We start from the raw sequence: 15,431 nt of genomic DNA on the forward strand, positions 1-15,431 counted from the left end.
CACACCTGCACGTGTCACAACCTAAGGTGCGGTCATGAGACACCCATGGGGTGTCGTTCTGTTCTTGCTAATTGTTTCCTGCCCGTCGCAGGCAGGAGTCCATGCGAGGAAGATGCGCTGGACAGAGCTCAGAGGGCGCAGCTGGGTGGCTTTCCTTCTGAGTGACGTTCCTGCAACACTCTCCCGCTACTCTTGGTGCGCTCATGCCACAACACAAGAAGGCTGGAGCAGGTGGCTGTGGGCTTAGCGCACCGCCGAAATAGCTCAGTTGGGAGAGCGTTAGACTGAAGATCTAAAGGTCCCTGGTTCGATCCCGGGTTTCGGCATTTTGTTTCATCGCGCCCTTTGTTCCTCTCTCCAGCGCCCCCTGCCTAAAGTGACGCGTCCCTTTCTCAGCCCGAAACGCAAGCGAGACACCAGCAGCGGTCCCTGCAGGTTTCCGTAGTGAAGCGGCTATCACGTTCGCCTCACACGCGAAAGGTCCCCGGTTCGAGACCGGGCGGAAACAGCCTCGTTTTGCACGCTCCTGTACTTCACAGAGGTCTTGAGCGACCGGTCATTTGTTCCCAATGTATTTCCGGTGCCTTCGTGCACTCTTGTACCAAACGCACGTTCCTTCTGTACGCGGAGCCGATCATTTGCAATTGGGCTGTGCCGACAGACCAGGACGAGCTCTGTTGGCTCAAAAGCAGCGCAGGACCTGCAAGAAGAACAGAAAGATTAGCATCCAGCGGGGGCCTCTTAGTGAGCCCAAGAGCTCATCAAGAATCGGCTCCAGCATCAGGGCTGGGCGCATTGTTCCATTCTCCGCCCACTCTCGGTGTAAACAAGTCCCTCCTGGTCTCTGCTTGAAATGCACTTTCCTGCGTTTGCTTTGGTGTAACTGGCTTCCCCTGCATGGGCGAATGTGAAGAAGATCCTTAGTAAGTCATTGAAGAAAACTGAGAAGAGGTCGGAGTGGCCTCTGTCGTTCATCAACGATCCAGTCAGGCAGTACTCCTCTGTAAAGCGCCGTTCGTTCACATCGATTGGCTTTTTTTTGCCTTCATTCGTGCGAGTAGTAAAAGCAGACGCCCCTATTCTGCCGTGACCCGGATTCGAACCGGGGTTGTTGCGGCCACAACGCAAAGTACTGACCACTATACGATCACAGCGAGTTACCGAGACACACGCGGCAGGGCGGAAAGGGCTGTGCTCTCTTCGTGTGACATAATTCGGAAAAGTCCTGACGTTGCATTTCAACTGAGCCCCAGTATACATCGACCCTTCGACACTCTGAGTGACAAGTCTCTTGCGTGTTTTCTCATATTTATGTAGTTTGCTTGCATGATGCCGGGAACAGCATGGTTGTTCGCTGCCATATAGTCTAGCGGTTAGGGTTCCTGGTTTTCACCCAGGCGGTTCGACTCGGTTTTGCCTCCTGCTTTCCAAAAGATCAGCACCGTGTACGAAAGAGCCGCATTAAAACTACTCGAACGTGCAAAACGTGCGAGAAGAGGGGGCGCTTGTTTCCAACCGAAACTTCTCGCGTGTGAGACGAGCTGATCATCGCTGGGGGAGGGTTACTCTGGTAGACAGGGCTGACCTTCGGCAATAGGATTTATAGTCTCCAAGATGATATTTGCACTTTCTGGAGAGGCGATTTTCTCCACTTCAGTAGCCCGATTTCGTCGATTGCGTGGAGAGGGCTGTAGAATGTGGCGCCGCCTTTCCTGCTCCGTCCATGACAGGCGTGCTGGTCTCTGGAGAGAGAGCACGGTCCATCAGCGCACTCCAATAAAGGCACTGGAAGCAGCTAAATCGCATTGGCGAAGCTCAGCGCTGGGCCGCTGGGCACGTCTTACCACCGTTTCCGTAGTGTAGTGGTTATCACGTTCGCCTCACACGCGAAAGGTCCCCGGTTCGAAACCGGGTGGAAACAGACATCTTTTGTCGCCAGGCACAAAAGGGGATTGGGGATTCGCCTAGCGCTGTGATCGAACAGACCCACTGGACCCACCTCTTAGTGTGGCGGGATCTGCACAGTGCATGTCGCAGCGCATCCTGCTTTCACTTCAAGGCGCGTCCTGATGCACCCCAGTCTCCCGCGTGACAGGTGGGGACAGGTGACAGGTCCTATACTAACGAGGAAGACATCGCTCTCTCCGACCCCCGGCATCGTGTCCCGACCCACCGTGCTGGAAGCCGACGCGTGCTGTGATTCCTTTACGGAGCAGAAATGACAACCGAGGAGCCGAGAGATCATTTCAGCATTTCGCGTCTGAACGGAAAACACAAACGACCAACACGGAATGACTTGCCTTTGACGCTTCTCAAAGCGTTCTTTGTGCATCGAACAGACCCACTCACCTCTTAGTGTGGCGGGATCTGCACAGTGCATGTCGCAGCGCTTCCTGCTTTCACTTCAATGTGCTTCCTGATGTCGAGTCGTGTGCCGTGCGGAGGCTCTGAAAGCGAGAGCAATGAAAAGGTGCACGACGCTGTGAAAGAAAACAGAGAAGTGAAAGGCAGTCATTTCTCTAAGGAGGTGAAAGAAAAGCTACTCCTCGTCGGGGAATCGAACCCCGGTCTCCCGCGTGACAGGCGGGGATACTTGCCACTATACTAACGAGGAAAACATCGCTTTCCCAACCCCCGGCATCGTGTCCCGACCCAGCATGCTGGAAGCCGACGCGTGCTGTGATCCCTTTACGGAGCAGAAATGACAACCGAGGAGCCGAGAGATCATGTCAGCATTTCGCGTCTGAACGGAAAACACAAACGACCAACTCGGAATGACTTGCCTTTGACGCTTTTCAAAGCGTTCTTTGTGCACGACGACTGCGCCGCCTAGCAGATACAAATGGGTTGTACAACTTTGAACTAGCAAATGGAAGAGGGCTTAGCCCCCTCTCTTTTAGCCCAGGTTCGATCTGTCTCCCAGAATCACCAGGGCGCACGCACACACACACACCCGTGCCGTTGAAGTGCTCTGCTTCATTTCTAAGGGCAACTCAACATTCACTCCTACCCCGAGTGCAGAAAAGACAGCATCCACAGCAACAACAGCTCAGGTCTCTGCACAGGAGCTAAGCTGCCCTCATCTCCTCTGCTCTGCGGCTCCTGCGGAGTGGAGTCCTGCCTGGAGCCGTGTTTGCAGGCGGCCGCTCCCCGCGCCCTGTCTGGGCGTCGTGTCCAAGAGCTCCTGGGAGGAAGAGAGAGCCCTCCCACTCGGGGGCTTTTCCACGGTCTGTGTGAGGAGGGGCGGGTGTGTCCAGTAGCTTATCGAGCGGAAGCCTGGGGCGGCGGAGAGCTGTGATCGTGCAGACCTTGAGGTGTCACCTCTTTGTCTGCTTTCCCGCCCCCCCTCCGCCCAAGCTCTGCTCCAAAGTAGCCCAGCAACCCCTCACACCTGCACGTGTCACAACCTAAGGTGCGGTCATGAGACACCCACGGGGTGTCGTTCTGTTCTTGCTAATTGTTTCCTGCCCGTCGCAGGCAGGAGTCCATGCGAGGAAGATGCGCTGGACAGAGCTCAGAGGGCCCAGCTGGGTGGCTTTCCTACTGAGTGACGTTCCTGCAACACTCTCCTGCTACTCTTGGTGTGCTCATGCCACAACACAGGAAGGCTGGAGCAGGTGGCTTTGGGCTTTGCACACCGCCGAAATAGCTCAGTTGGGAGAGCATTAGACTGAAGATCTAAAGGTCCCTGGTTCGATCCTGGGTTTCGGCGTTTTGTTTCATCGCGCCCTTTGTTCCTCTCTCCAGCGCCCCCTGCCTAAAGTGACGCGTCCCTTTCTCAGCCTGAAACGCAAGCGAGACACCAGCAGCAGTCCCTGCAGGTTTCCGTAGTGTAGCGACTATCACGTTCGCCTAACACGCGAAAAGTCCCCGGTTCGAGACCGGGCAGAAACAGCCTCATTTTGCACGCTCCTGTACTTCACAGAGGTCTTGAGCGACCGGTCATTTGTTCCCAATGTATTTCCGGTGCCTTCGTGCACTCTTGTACCAAACGCACGTTCCTTCTGTACGCGGAGCCGATCATTTGCAATTGGGCTGTGCCGACAGACCAGGACGAGCTCTGTCGGCTCAAAAGCAGCGCAGGACCTGCAAGAACAACAGGAAGATTAGCATCCAGCGGGGGCCTCTTAGTGAGCCCAAGAGCTCATCAAGAATCGGCTCCAGCAACAGGGCTGGGCGCATTGTTCCATTCTCCGCCCACTCTCGGTGTAAACAAGTCCCTCCTGGTCTCTGCTTGAAATGCACTTTCCTGCGTTTGCTTTGGTGTAACTGGCTTCCCCTGCATGGGCAAATGTGAAGAAGATCCTTAGTAAGTCATTGAAGAAAACCGAGAAGAGGTCGGAGTGGCCTCTGTCGTTCATCAACGATCCAGTCAGGCAGTACTCCTCTGTAAAGCGCCGTTCGTTCACATCGATTGGCTTTTTTTTTGCCTTCATTCGTGCGAGTAGTAAAAGCCGACGCCCCTATTCTGCCTTGACCCGGATTCGGACCGGGTTTGTTGCGGCCACAACGCAAAGTACTGACCACTATACGATCACAGCGGGTTACCGAGACACACGCGGCAGGGCGGAAAGGGCTGTGCTCTCTTCGTGTGACATAATTCGGAAAAGTCCTGACGTTGCATTTCAACTTAGCCCCAGTATACATTGACCCTTCGACACTCTGAGTGACAAATCTCTTGCGTGTTTTCTCATATTTATGTAGTTTGCTTGGTGGCGCAGTCGTCGTGCACAAAGAACGCTTTGAAAAGCGTCAAAAGCAAGTCATTCCAAGTTGGTCGTTTGTGTTTTCCGTTCCGACGCGAAATGCTGAAATGATCTCTCGGCTCCTCGGTTGTCATTTCTGCTACATAGAGGAATCACAGCACGCTTGTTAAAAGAAGACTGTGATATTCGGTGCGTCTTGGATTAGACGAGATTAAAGAGTGAGTAGTTTTGTTTTTCTGTGATGTAATGGGACCAATGAAGAATGTGGCATTCAGACTAATGTGGAGTATTTGTTTCCTTAGGGAAATTGCCACTACCATATACTGGGGCATTGGGACCCATATGGACCGCAGGGTGAGCGCCCAGCGACAGAAACCAGAAACCAGACATAAAACCCAAATGAACCAAACCTGTATAAATTAGTGGTGGAAAGGAGTCTTTTTATATAGCAAAAGGTCTCTGATCCTTTGGTAAGAACGATGGGTATATAACCCATTGTCCTCAATATTAGAAATGAATCCTTGAGCACTGCTGTTGTACCAACGGTCCATAAAAGCCTAACATTACCCTTTCTTGCATAAATTGTAGAACATGCCGTCACATTTCAGTTGCACCTCAGTAGCAGTTTGATCTATTATCACCCTACTCCCCACCTCAGAACCTTCACTCTTCTTATTCTGGTCTCCTAACTGTCCCCCACGCCCATCCACACTGTATGAGTGACAAGGCCTTCTCCTGTTATGCCCCCAAGCTCTGCAACTCTCTCCCCAAGGATACCAGAGTCACCTTCCCTAAACTCCTTCAAATTCAGACTCAACACCTTGTTCTGTAGAAGAGCCTTAACTGAACTGGTTCCATTCTTTAGCCCTCTGCTTCTACTTTCCTTAGTACCACCATCCATGGTCTCCTCTGTCTATTGGAATTGTGTTATCCTGTGTATTCTTATTGTAATTGTTTCAAGTACTTTGCGAAGCCACCTTTGGAACCATTATACTAAATAGTTTATCCTAAATCTTTGAAACTTTAATAGGGCATGGCAGTAGGGCTAAAAATTAGCAGTGTTAGTGGGCCAGCAGGATTTGTGCAAATTATAGGTAGTCACAATGGGAGACTAGGATTCGCTTGAAATTCATGACATGGGACACTGAAACAGTGGAGAGGCTTTGTGTAGTAAGCGTTCAGTCTCAATCTACACAGTCTGTACTGCTGGTAGAGGTGGTTGTGAACACTTGTCTTCCGGATCAAGTACTGGGATCTCCAGTCTCAATCCTAATACTTCCCGTGACTGTCCAATACTGTGAAACCAACACCCATAAGACAAGACCTCCAAGATTCTAACTGTACCTTTATTCACTGATGTTTGGGCACCAGAATTGTTCCTCTGCTAAGGAAGGGAAGGCCTACTTTACACCAAGCCCCTGTTGACAATCCCTTCCTTGTGTTTCTTTTAGTCAGTTTGTGCAGCCTAGAATAGGACACCAGATCTCACTCTTACTGGGCACTACAGTAGCAACTCACACTCCATAAGCACTACCCCTCTCGGAAACAGGAGGACTGCCAGTATATTGAACACCTCTGTCTCTCCCCCAGTAAAAAAAGTCACAATGACCTGCCCAAGGAATAGTGCGGCTATCTTCCCCCAGTACAACACTTTATTACTCCAGCCATTTTCAGTCCTCATTGGCAGCAATACGAGAAGCATTCTTGAAAGGGGAACCCCCACAAATACTTCCCTTGAATTCCTCCACCCCATTCAAACCTATAAACCATAAAGAAACAAGGGCAGGCAGAAGGGTCTTTCACAGCTTTATTGAGATGTTGCCATTACAAGGCAAGTGGAGGCAGGAGAGTCACAAGGGCCAGGCTGGAGCCTTCATTCAGGCACCTGGGGAGGAAGGAGAACAATCCAGCTACACTGCAGGACACCACCCCTACAGGAGCTCCTCCTGCCAGACCCTACCTGTCCACTGGCCAACATCTCCAAAGTCATCTGCTCCCTCCATATCCTCACTGGTGCTCTCAGCATCTTCACTGGAGCTCCGAGGGTCTCCTTCCTCATCCTCAGTCCAGTCAGCTCCCACATCCAGAGGAGCTTCTACTGGTGCCACAGCCACCCGACTGCTGGTCACCAGGCTCCTGGTACCTGTGGACAAGCAGCACCCAGGAGTGAGGGATCCGCTATACCCAGAGACCCACAGTCTACTCATCTAAACAGTCCCTTTGTCCAGCACGGGATCATTCCTCAGTTGTCCAAGCATGGTTGTCTCTTGAGCAGAGATGCATCCACAAGGGATAGAGAACCAGACCCACCTTCATTCCGACTGCCAGCACACCTGGACTCACAGCAGGCACAGACCTCATGGTCACCATACAGCTCCTCCCACCTGGAGGAGAGGAGGAGGACAGGTGAGGCCTAAACCTGACATGTCCCAGAGCACCCTCAGCAGGCTCCTTGCAGAAGTACCTCTTAGCCTCCCTGTTGTAGGTGCAGGACTTGGTCCCTGGTGTTGCTTTAGCAGGAGCCACAGTGCATGTACAGCTCAGTCACTTCATGCTGCAAGAGGGAAGGTCACAGCATTAAGGGATCAAGGCCAATAGAGGGACAGAGAAAGACCTGCCATCAGTGAAGGCAAGCTGGCAGCTCTAGGCACTACAGCTGCCACAGTCTGGTTCACATCTAGATCATGGATGTGAAAGCAGACCATGGATCAGTAGAGCAAGAAGGCCGAGCAGCCTTTGAGAGCAGTACCTTCCTGGACAGCTTCTTCTGGAAGAGGAAGGCATCAATTGTGAAGCGGAGCACATCCTTCTGCTTGGAGGGGACAAACCTGGACAGGCAGCCATCTGCCTTGCTGTCCACCATGCACCTGGGGACAAGGACAAGGATGAACCCCTGCAGGCTCTCAGGGCTCCTGCCCACCTCCCCTCCCAGAAGTGGCTGTACCCCAAGTTGTCGATCACAGGGAAACGGGGCTGGGAGTGCTGGTCTGGTTTCTCCGTTACATAACACGAGTGGATGTACAGCCTCTGCTCTGCTGTGGCAAAGTAGGCAGTGGCCTGGAAGTACATGGGCTGACCCAGGAAGTACTCATCCTTAGGAGAGAGCCGGACCCAGCGGGCTGGAGAGAGAGAGGCAGCATTACACCTGCACACAGCACCCCCTGCAGGCAGGAGGAGCCACTCACTCAAGGAGCTTACAGTTGGTGCCGAGTAGCACAAAGCTGTGTTTGTTCTTCAGGTCCTTGAAGAAGGTCCTTCTCCTGGCCCACGTGGGGACATAGCCAACCTTGTAGGAGTAGTGGAACCTGCAGAACAGAGGGGATGAGGGGCATCTGGACACTTTCCTAGTGGCTTCTCAGCAGCAGAGCCCTGCCTACCTGTTGTAGGAGCACTTGACCGGCACAGAGAAGGGAATGAAGCGATGCACAGGTGCACTGGAGGAGGGCGGGGCATAGCAGAGAGTGTTGGAGTACACCAGGCGGCCCTGGACAACCTGCAGGGTCACAGAGGAAGGGATATTCCCAGGAAAGGCAACCCCGACACTGGCCCTACAGCTCACGTCGATACACTGCCTGTAGATGAAGACCCGCTTACCGATCGCTCGGTGCCGCACTCGTGAAGCCCGTAGATGATGTAGAAGTAACTGCGTGTGGTTCGGCTGACGCTGCAGTTGCCCAAGGTCACCTCCGATGGCCGACAGCTGAAGCCGAACAGGAGCCGACTGACCCTCACGTACAGCCTGCTGGAGTCGCACCACACAGCCACTCCTCAGGTGCCCCCGATGGCCGGGCGAGCCGGCTGCCGCCCTCGCTGGGGAGGAAACAGGACGCTCTTGATGTAGGCGGGTAAGGGGCGGCTGCCGGCTTCGGGCTTCATCTTCTCCTTGTCGAAGTAGGGCGAGTACGCGTCTCTGGACACGGGAAGGCGGCGAAAGTCGGGAGCCAAGGACTGCGAGTCGTTCTCGCTTGCAGACAGGTCTTCGGAGGGCGCATCTGCCAGGTTCAAATCCTCCAACTGGGCTGCGTCTTCAGGAGCCGGGAGGTCGGCCTGGAGCGCCATTTCCCGAGAGTCCCAGCCAGCCGGCCCGGCGGAAACCAGTGCGGGGAGCCCGGCCCCTGTGCACAGGCACAGCATAAAGAGAAACGAGCGCATCGCCAAATTAACGTCCCGCTCAATTGCTACAGGAGTAAAATAAGTAAACCACAAAACTGTTGAAGCAAGAAAGTATAAAGTGTGAACGCGGTGACTAGGTTTTTATACTGGCAGGACCTGTTACCGCACACCTGGTCACACAATCAACACAATCAATTACATACAGAGATCCGGATTGTTCTCAGCGTCTAATTAGAACCTGATTCCAGTCTGAGGCAGGACTCCGTGAAGCCGCCTGAACATTTTCCCGTGTGTATCTGACCTCAGCGGAGGAGTTCCACGCAATTTCGACAGAATTAAATCACCCACACGTGTAAAATTTGCTCAGATTAATTTATTGTTCAATTAGTTTCTAATTTCCGTGGAAAGTGTGTTAAACTCGCTGTCAGACAGAGTACGGAACATGCGACACGTCCGTCCACACTTTCTTTTATCGAGGGGGCTGTTCTATCAACACGTACCGCAATGAAAATAATTTTACTATTTTTCATGTGTAATTGCATGTCATATTAAAATGTGTAATACAAGCATTTCTTTGCTTCCCAGTAAAGAAATACTGATCAGCTTTTGACATGATCTGATAATAATTTGTCTGATTTTCCAGAGATTGCTTTTGCTTCGCAGCACTGAGAACCTATGGAAGCCCGTTTCCGCCAGGGAGTAAAAAAAACGCACTATGGTATCTCAGAATTGTGACTTAGAATCATAGAATTGCGACCTAAAAACTCAGAATTTTGACTTTATCTCTCACATTTGCGACTTCGAAAAGCCCATATTTCATTGTCTGACCTTTTGTTATTGTAACGAATTCGGGTTCTAGGGCTTGTGCCCTCGCCGCTCCCACCCTACTTCGTGCCTCACTCTATTGGCTCAAACCCAGGTCTTGCTAGCTAGAACCCGAATCCGTTACAATAACAAAAGGACAGACAATGAAATATGGGCTATTTCGAAGTTGCAAATGTGAGATATAAAGTCAGAGTTGTGAGTTACTAAGTCGCAATTCTGAGTTACTTAGTCGGAATTCTGCGATACCATAGCGCGTTGTTTTGTAACTCCCTGGCGGAAACGGGCTTTCATACATTTCAATTAGTCTGATCAGTGCAGGACAAGTTAATGTAGAATCATTACTATGTCTGTCTCTTGTTTGTATATAAATGAATGTCTTTGACAACTTAATGTTAGTTTTTAATTTAGTTTTACGATGTAGGTCATGTGTTAACATATGCACGAGCATACGAAATGTCTCACTCCTGATTCAGCTCATGCTCCATAGGAGAGAAGAGATTCCTCCTGCTTCTCGTACAATCATATCAGAACAGAAGCCCGTGTCGCCCAGCTCTGATTCAAGAGCGACTCGCATCTTCAGCCCTTTTTTTATTCGTGATCCTAATTTTCTTTAGTTATGATCAATATTGAACTTTTTCTAAATAAAACGACAATAATCAAACATGCAGGCAGACTTTTAAAAAGTATTAGGAGCTGACAGGGTGCCCCTTTGGAATAGTTGTCAGAAAATGTGAGAAAAGGAAAGGTACGTAAGCTCTCACACACAGTATTAGAGATTGGCATCTGATGAAAAAAAAACTACCTGTCTCCCCGGCATTTAACGGTGCTGTTGTTTTGATTTTACATATTGTTAGCATTTTAATGAATTGTTAAAAGATTGATACACAAATCGCTAAATAAGAAAACGTAAAAACCCTAGCTGTAAGCAATTGGCCATTCATATTCCTGAATTTTAAATCCCTGTGTTTTTCTGTATCCGAATGCCTGGTGCAGCTCATTTGAAAGCAGAGTCTACCATTTACTGTATTACAGAAGCGTATTGTTGCCACCAAGGAAAAAAAAATCCTGAGTTTACAGGAGTAAAGAGGAAACAAATGCAAACACCGTTTAGAAAAAACACACACGTCTCAGGCCTTAACCATGACAAGGATAGGATTTGAACCTAGACGAACAGAGCACAATGAATTAGCAATCCAAAAAGTGACTCCTGTTTAATTTTCTTTTCGCTTGCTCGATTTGTAGTACGCTCCTATATCCTTACAACCGATAAACAAAACGGCTTCATGTGCCACAGCATTCTGCTGCAGGTACGGTTTGCACCGTGTATTAGGCGAACCCGAATTAAATATTTCAAATATGTGAAGAATTACATGAAACCTGAAAAAAGATTACAGCCAATGTCAGCAATTCAGAGCCTGTAGGCAGCTTCAACAGAACAAAACGATCTGAAGCCGCAATAATTTCACAGAGTGTATTGTGACACTCAAACCACGTTGTTGCTATTACTGCTACTTCTGCTGCCGTTGCTTTAAACTCTACTCAGCGGGCAAGTAAAGTTGTACAAAGAATAGACTACTTTGAGCAGTCCAAATTCCATTATGTGAATTTAAGCTTTTTTTTTATTAATAACAGCATTAGTAATACAATGCGTGCTCAGAAACCTTACTTATTAGCTTATGAAGCAATAGTGTTTCGACAATTTGCGGTCTTCAAAAAGTAAACGCTGAAGTTTTTATACTTCCTTGTGAGCAGATCACCTTTGATTTAGAAAAGGAAAACTTACTCCCCTGTTGCTTTCATTGCAATATCTGAATCGAGACCCAAGCGCTAAGAAAGCTGAAAAACGCAGAAGTCATAAACCCGATTTTAATTTAGACACACATTTTCTAATGCAGCCTTCATTACAAGACAGTCTATTTCTCGAAAGCGTGTTATGTAAAAAAGAGAAAAACGAAAATATATGGATGACAATATTTAAAAGCTGAAGATTTTACTTTTGAGAAATTGTCATTTTATGTATCTAGACGCTTTTCAACCACTGCTTTTAGAACTTTGCTGTGCTTCCTGAATCATTTTCAGCGTTATAAACTGGGTGTGGAAGTAGCGATCACTTTGTAGAGCAGTTGATAGACTGGAGCTGTTCAGACTACTCTTGTTATTCCTCAAGTGCTTCCATCATTTTTCTTTCAGGCTAGGACGCGAGTGTGTACGTGTTTGGTTTTCGTTTCACTGATTCCCATTGAAGATTTGTGAATTAACAAGGAAAGAATCAGTTGCCTCGGAAAGCAAAAGGTTTGGTTCTCAACGATCTTGAAGACACGCCCATGTAGAGCAGCGTGTGATGATTCGTACTATAAAAGACCAAGTGCTCAAAGTGACGTCTGTGTTTGCCGTTGAAACTTTTCATCTCGGGCGCACTTTTAGAAAGCAAAGATAGAGCAGTTGTGTTGAATCACACCATGACAGCTGTCAGCAGAGTGGTGCAGCGGAAGCGTGCTGGGCCCATAACCCAGAGGTCGATGTATCGGAACCATCCATTGCTATACACACCGTCAGTCTAATGAAGTGAATTTACACTGATCTTTTTCTCTCGTTCACACAAGATACATTGTTTAGTCTCCCCTAAACAATGTATCTTGTCAGATTATGATGTCAGTCGGTTTAATAATGTTGTTGAACTCCCTTCAGCCAAAATACAGAGGAGCCCAGGCCCAGAATGTTACACATACTGACAGAGAGTGATCTCATTATGTGTGTCATGATGGTGCTGTCTGGCTGTCCTGCTGGTCTGGATGAGGGGTGCGTAGTGTGGTGCAGGTACTTGTCCCATCCTGTTCTTGGTCCAGGTTGGAGGGTTGCACCGATTCTGAGTCTTGTTAGCTGGTATGGATTGGTTTGGGGGTGTTGATACCAGAGTGGTCCAAGAGGGGGGTGCAGATGTCTCGGGGGCATTCTTGATTTTCTATGACTTCACGTTGATTCTGTTGGTTCTGAGTGTCTTGGTTACATACGCTTGTGTGTATAGATGAAAAAGCTATTGAAGAGCACCTCATTCATCTCGGTGGAAGTTCCCATGTTCAAAAAATCCTAAAAAGAGAATTAAAGTTTCTAACAACAAAGCATGACTGTGAAAGGTCAGGAGGCCTGCCTTGTGTGCACAACACTTGATTACAGTCAAAAAATCATGAAGCCATGAAGACGACCCACCTGTCCCAGTGTATTACCTGTAGTGTAATCTTCAGAAAATCATAAAAAATTAAAGAAAGGGGCCACAGCCACAGCAAGGTTGTACGAGGTTCGGGGGCCTGTCTGGTGTGTAAAACACTTGGTTTCAGCAGTGTGGGTGCTGTATTTGAAATGCTATTGAGCCATGAAGACGACCCACCTGTCCCAGTGTATTACCTGTAGTGTAATCTTCAGAAAATCATAAAAAAATAAAGAAAGGGGCCACAGCCACAGCAAGGTTGTACGAGGTCCAGGGGCATGTCTGGTGTGTAAAACACTTGGTTTCAGCAGAGTGGGTGCTGTATTTAAAATGCTATTGAGCCATGAAGACAACCCACCCGTCCCAGTGTATTACCTGTAGTGTTATCTTCAGAAACTCATTACCAAATAAAGAAAGGGGCCACAGCCACAGTAAGGTTGTATGAGGTTTGGGGGCCTGTCTGGTGTGTAAAACACTTGGTTTCAGCAGAGTGGGTGCTGTATTTGAAATGCTATTGAGCCATGAAGACGACCCACCTGTCCCAGTGTATTACCTGTAGTGTAATCTTCAGAAAATCATAAAAAATTAAAGAAAGGGGCCACAGTAAGGTTGTATGAGGTTTGGGGGCCTGTCTGGTGTGTAAAACACTTGGTTTGAGCAGAGCGGGTGCTGTATTTGAAATGCTATTGAGCCATGAAGACGACCCACCTGTCCCAGTGTATTACCTGTAGTGTTATCTTCAGAAACTCATTACAAAATAAAGAAAGGGGCCACAGCCACAGTAAGGTTGTATGAGGTTTGGGGGCCTGTCTGGTGTGTAAAACACTTGGTTTCAGCAGAGTGGGTGCTGTATTTGAAATGCTATTGAGCCATGAAGACGTACTACTCGCACGAATGAAGGCAAAAAAAAGCCAATCGACGTGAACGAACGGCGCTTTACAGAGGAGTACTGCCTGACTGGATCGTTGATGAACGACAGAGGCCACTCCGACCTCTTCTCGGTTTTCTTCAATGACTTACTAAGGATCTTCTTCACATTCGCCCATGCAGGGGAAGCCAGTTACACCAAAGCAAACGCAGGAAAGTGCATTTCAAGCAGAGACCAGGAGGGACTTGTTTACACCGAGAGTGGGCGGAGAATGGAACAATGCGCCCAGCCCTGTTGCTGGAGCCGATTCTTGATGAGCTCTTGGGCTCACTAAGAGGCCCCCGCTGGATGCTAATCTTTCTGTTGTTCTTGCAGGTCCTGCGCTGCTTTTGAGCCGACAGAGCTCGACCTGGTCTGTCGGCACAGCCCAATTGCAAATGATCGGCTCCGCGTACAGAAGGAACGTGCGTTTGGTACAAGAGTGCACGAAGGCACCGGAAATACATTGGGAACAAATGACCGGTCGCTCAAGACCTCTGTGAAGTACAGGAGCGTGCAAAACAAGGCTGTTTCCGCCCGGTCTCGAACCGGGGACCTTTCGCATGTTAGGCGAACGTGATAGCCTCTACACTACGGAAACCTGCAGGGATCGCTGCTGGTGTCTCGCTTGCGTTTCGGGCTGAGAAAGGGACGCGTCACTGTAGGCAGGGGGCGCTGGAGAGAGGAACAAAGGGCGCGATGAAACAAAATGCCGAAACCTGGGATCAAACCAGGGACCTTCAGAGCTTCAGTCTAACGCTCTCCCAGCTGAGCTATTTCGGCAGTGCGCAAAGCCCACAGCCACCTGCTCAAGCCTTCCTGTGTTGCGGCATGAGCGCACCAAGGAACATGTGACCGGTCGCTCAAGACCTCTGTGAAGTACAGGAGCGTAGAGAAAGAGGCTGTTCCCGTCCGGTTTCGAACCGGGGATTTTTCGCGTGTGAGACAAACGTGATAACCGCTGCACTACGGAAACGGTGAGAAAAGGGACCCACTGGCAGTGAGTATTGAACCTTATTGCATTACTGCTCCCAACCAGTTGATATCAATTTAATTCCTAAGGGTTATGTTCTTGTTTTGAGTATCTCATGTAGACGTTGTAAACAAGTTCAATTACGAAACGGTCTAAATGAATGATATAAAGAACTTATGTCCTCTTGATATGTGTAACTCTTTGTAACTGAATGAATTTATATCTTTTGTATTCTGTTAAGCCTTACGATAAGATCTGTTAGGTTTGCATGCATATTCTATATATTAACAAATGTATCCTCGTGTATTAGTACCTGTGTGTGCATTGTTTGAGTTATGTCGCATGGTTGGATTCTAAGACCATTAAAATAATCAATTTTGTGATTTACTGCCACAAAAATAATTGTCCCAGTAAATGCCCAAACCCCTACAGAACTGGTGCCTCGTGAGAGAACACTACAACAGTGTGTGATATCCTGTCCCAGCCTGAGGAGCAGACAGCGAGCCTGTCTCTTAATAATGCTAATAATACAGTGTGTGATTCCCTGCCCCAGCCAGAGGAACAGACAGTGAGCCTGTCTCTCAATAATAATACAGTGTGTGATCTCCTGTCCCAGCCTGAGGAACAGACAGTGAGACTGTCTCTCAATAATAATAATACAGTGTGTGATTCCCTGCCCCAGCCAGAGGAACAGACAGTGAG

At 49.0% G+C, this 15,431-nt stretch overlaps 2 protein-coding genes and 5 non-coding genes across 7 annotated transcripts; 2 read left to right on the forward strand and 5 right to left on the reverse strand.

The window, feature by feature from the left end:
- The first annotated feature begins 253 nt into the window (after nucleotides 1-253).
- Nucleotides 254-326, forward strand: trnaf-gaa (transfer RNA phenylalanine (anticodon GAA)). Its single transcript has one exon. It is a non-coding gene; the product is annotated as a tRNA-Phe (tRNA).
- Nucleotides 327-1,082: 756 nt separating this feature from the next.
- Nucleotides 1,083-1,154, reverse strand: trnah-gug (transfer RNA histidin (anticodon GUG)). Its single transcript has one exon. It is a non-coding gene; the product is annotated as a tRNA-His (tRNA).
- A 694-nt stretch (nucleotides 1,155-1,848) lies between these two features.
- Nucleotides 1,849-1,921, forward strand: trnav-cac (transfer RNA valine (anticodon CAC)). The gene has a single exon. It is a non-coding gene; the product is annotated as a tRNA-Val (tRNA).
- Nucleotides 1,922-2,542: 621 nt separating this feature from the next.
- trnad-guc (transfer RNA aspartic acid (anticodon GUC)) lies at nucleotides 2,543-2,614 on the reverse strand. The gene has a single exon. It is a non-coding gene; the product is annotated as a tRNA-Asp (tRNA).
- Nucleotides 2,615-6,499: 3,885 nt separating this feature from the next.
- LOC148666143 (zona pellucida sperm-binding protein 3-like) lies at nucleotides 6,500-7,819 on the reverse strand. Its single transcript, XM_088633085.1, has 5 exons — nucleotides 7,651-7,819; nucleotides 7,456-7,573; nucleotides 7,171-7,260; nucleotides 7,017-7,090; nucleotides 6,500-6,849 (listed from the first exon to the last, which is right to left on the reverse strand). Exons 1-3 carry the CDS (start codon nucleotides 7,773-7,775, stop codon nucleotides 7,219-7,221), a joined length of 285 nt encoding a protein of 94 aa, XP_088489211.1. The 5' UTR covers nucleotides 7,776-7,819; the 3' UTR covers nucleotides 6,500-6,849; nucleotides 7,017-7,090; nucleotides 7,171-7,218.
- Nucleotides 7,820-7,910: 91 nt separating this feature from the next.
- On the reverse strand, nucleotides 7,911-8,909 carry LOC148666144 (uncharacterized). Its single transcript, XM_088633086.1, has 3 exons — nucleotides 8,301-8,909; nucleotides 8,084-8,199; nucleotides 7,911-8,011 (listed from the first exon to the last, which is right to left on the reverse strand). Exon 1 carries the CDS (start codon nucleotides 8,856-8,858, stop codon nucleotides 8,475-8,477), a length of 384 nt encoding a protein of 127 aa, XP_088489212.1. The 5' UTR covers nucleotides 8,859-8,909; the 3' UTR covers nucleotides 7,911-8,011; nucleotides 8,084-8,199; nucleotides 8,301-8,474.
- Nucleotides 8,910-14,284: 5,375 nt separating this feature from the next.
- Nucleotides 14,285-14,357, reverse strand: trnav-aac (transfer RNA valine (anticodon AAC)). The gene has a single exon. It is a non-coding gene; the product is annotated as a tRNA-Val (tRNA).
- Between the last annotated feature and the right edge of the window lie 1,074 nt (nucleotides 14,358-15,431).

The sequence above is a fragment of the Lepisosteus platostomus genome, chromosome 5, assembly GCF_059453375.1.
Source record: "Lepisosteus platostomus isolate fLepPlt1 chromosome 5, fLepPlt1.hap1, whole genome shotgun sequence".
Lineage (NCBI taxonomy): Eukaryota > Metazoa > Chordata > Actinopteri > Semionotiformes > Lepisosteidae > Lepisosteus > Lepisosteus platostomus.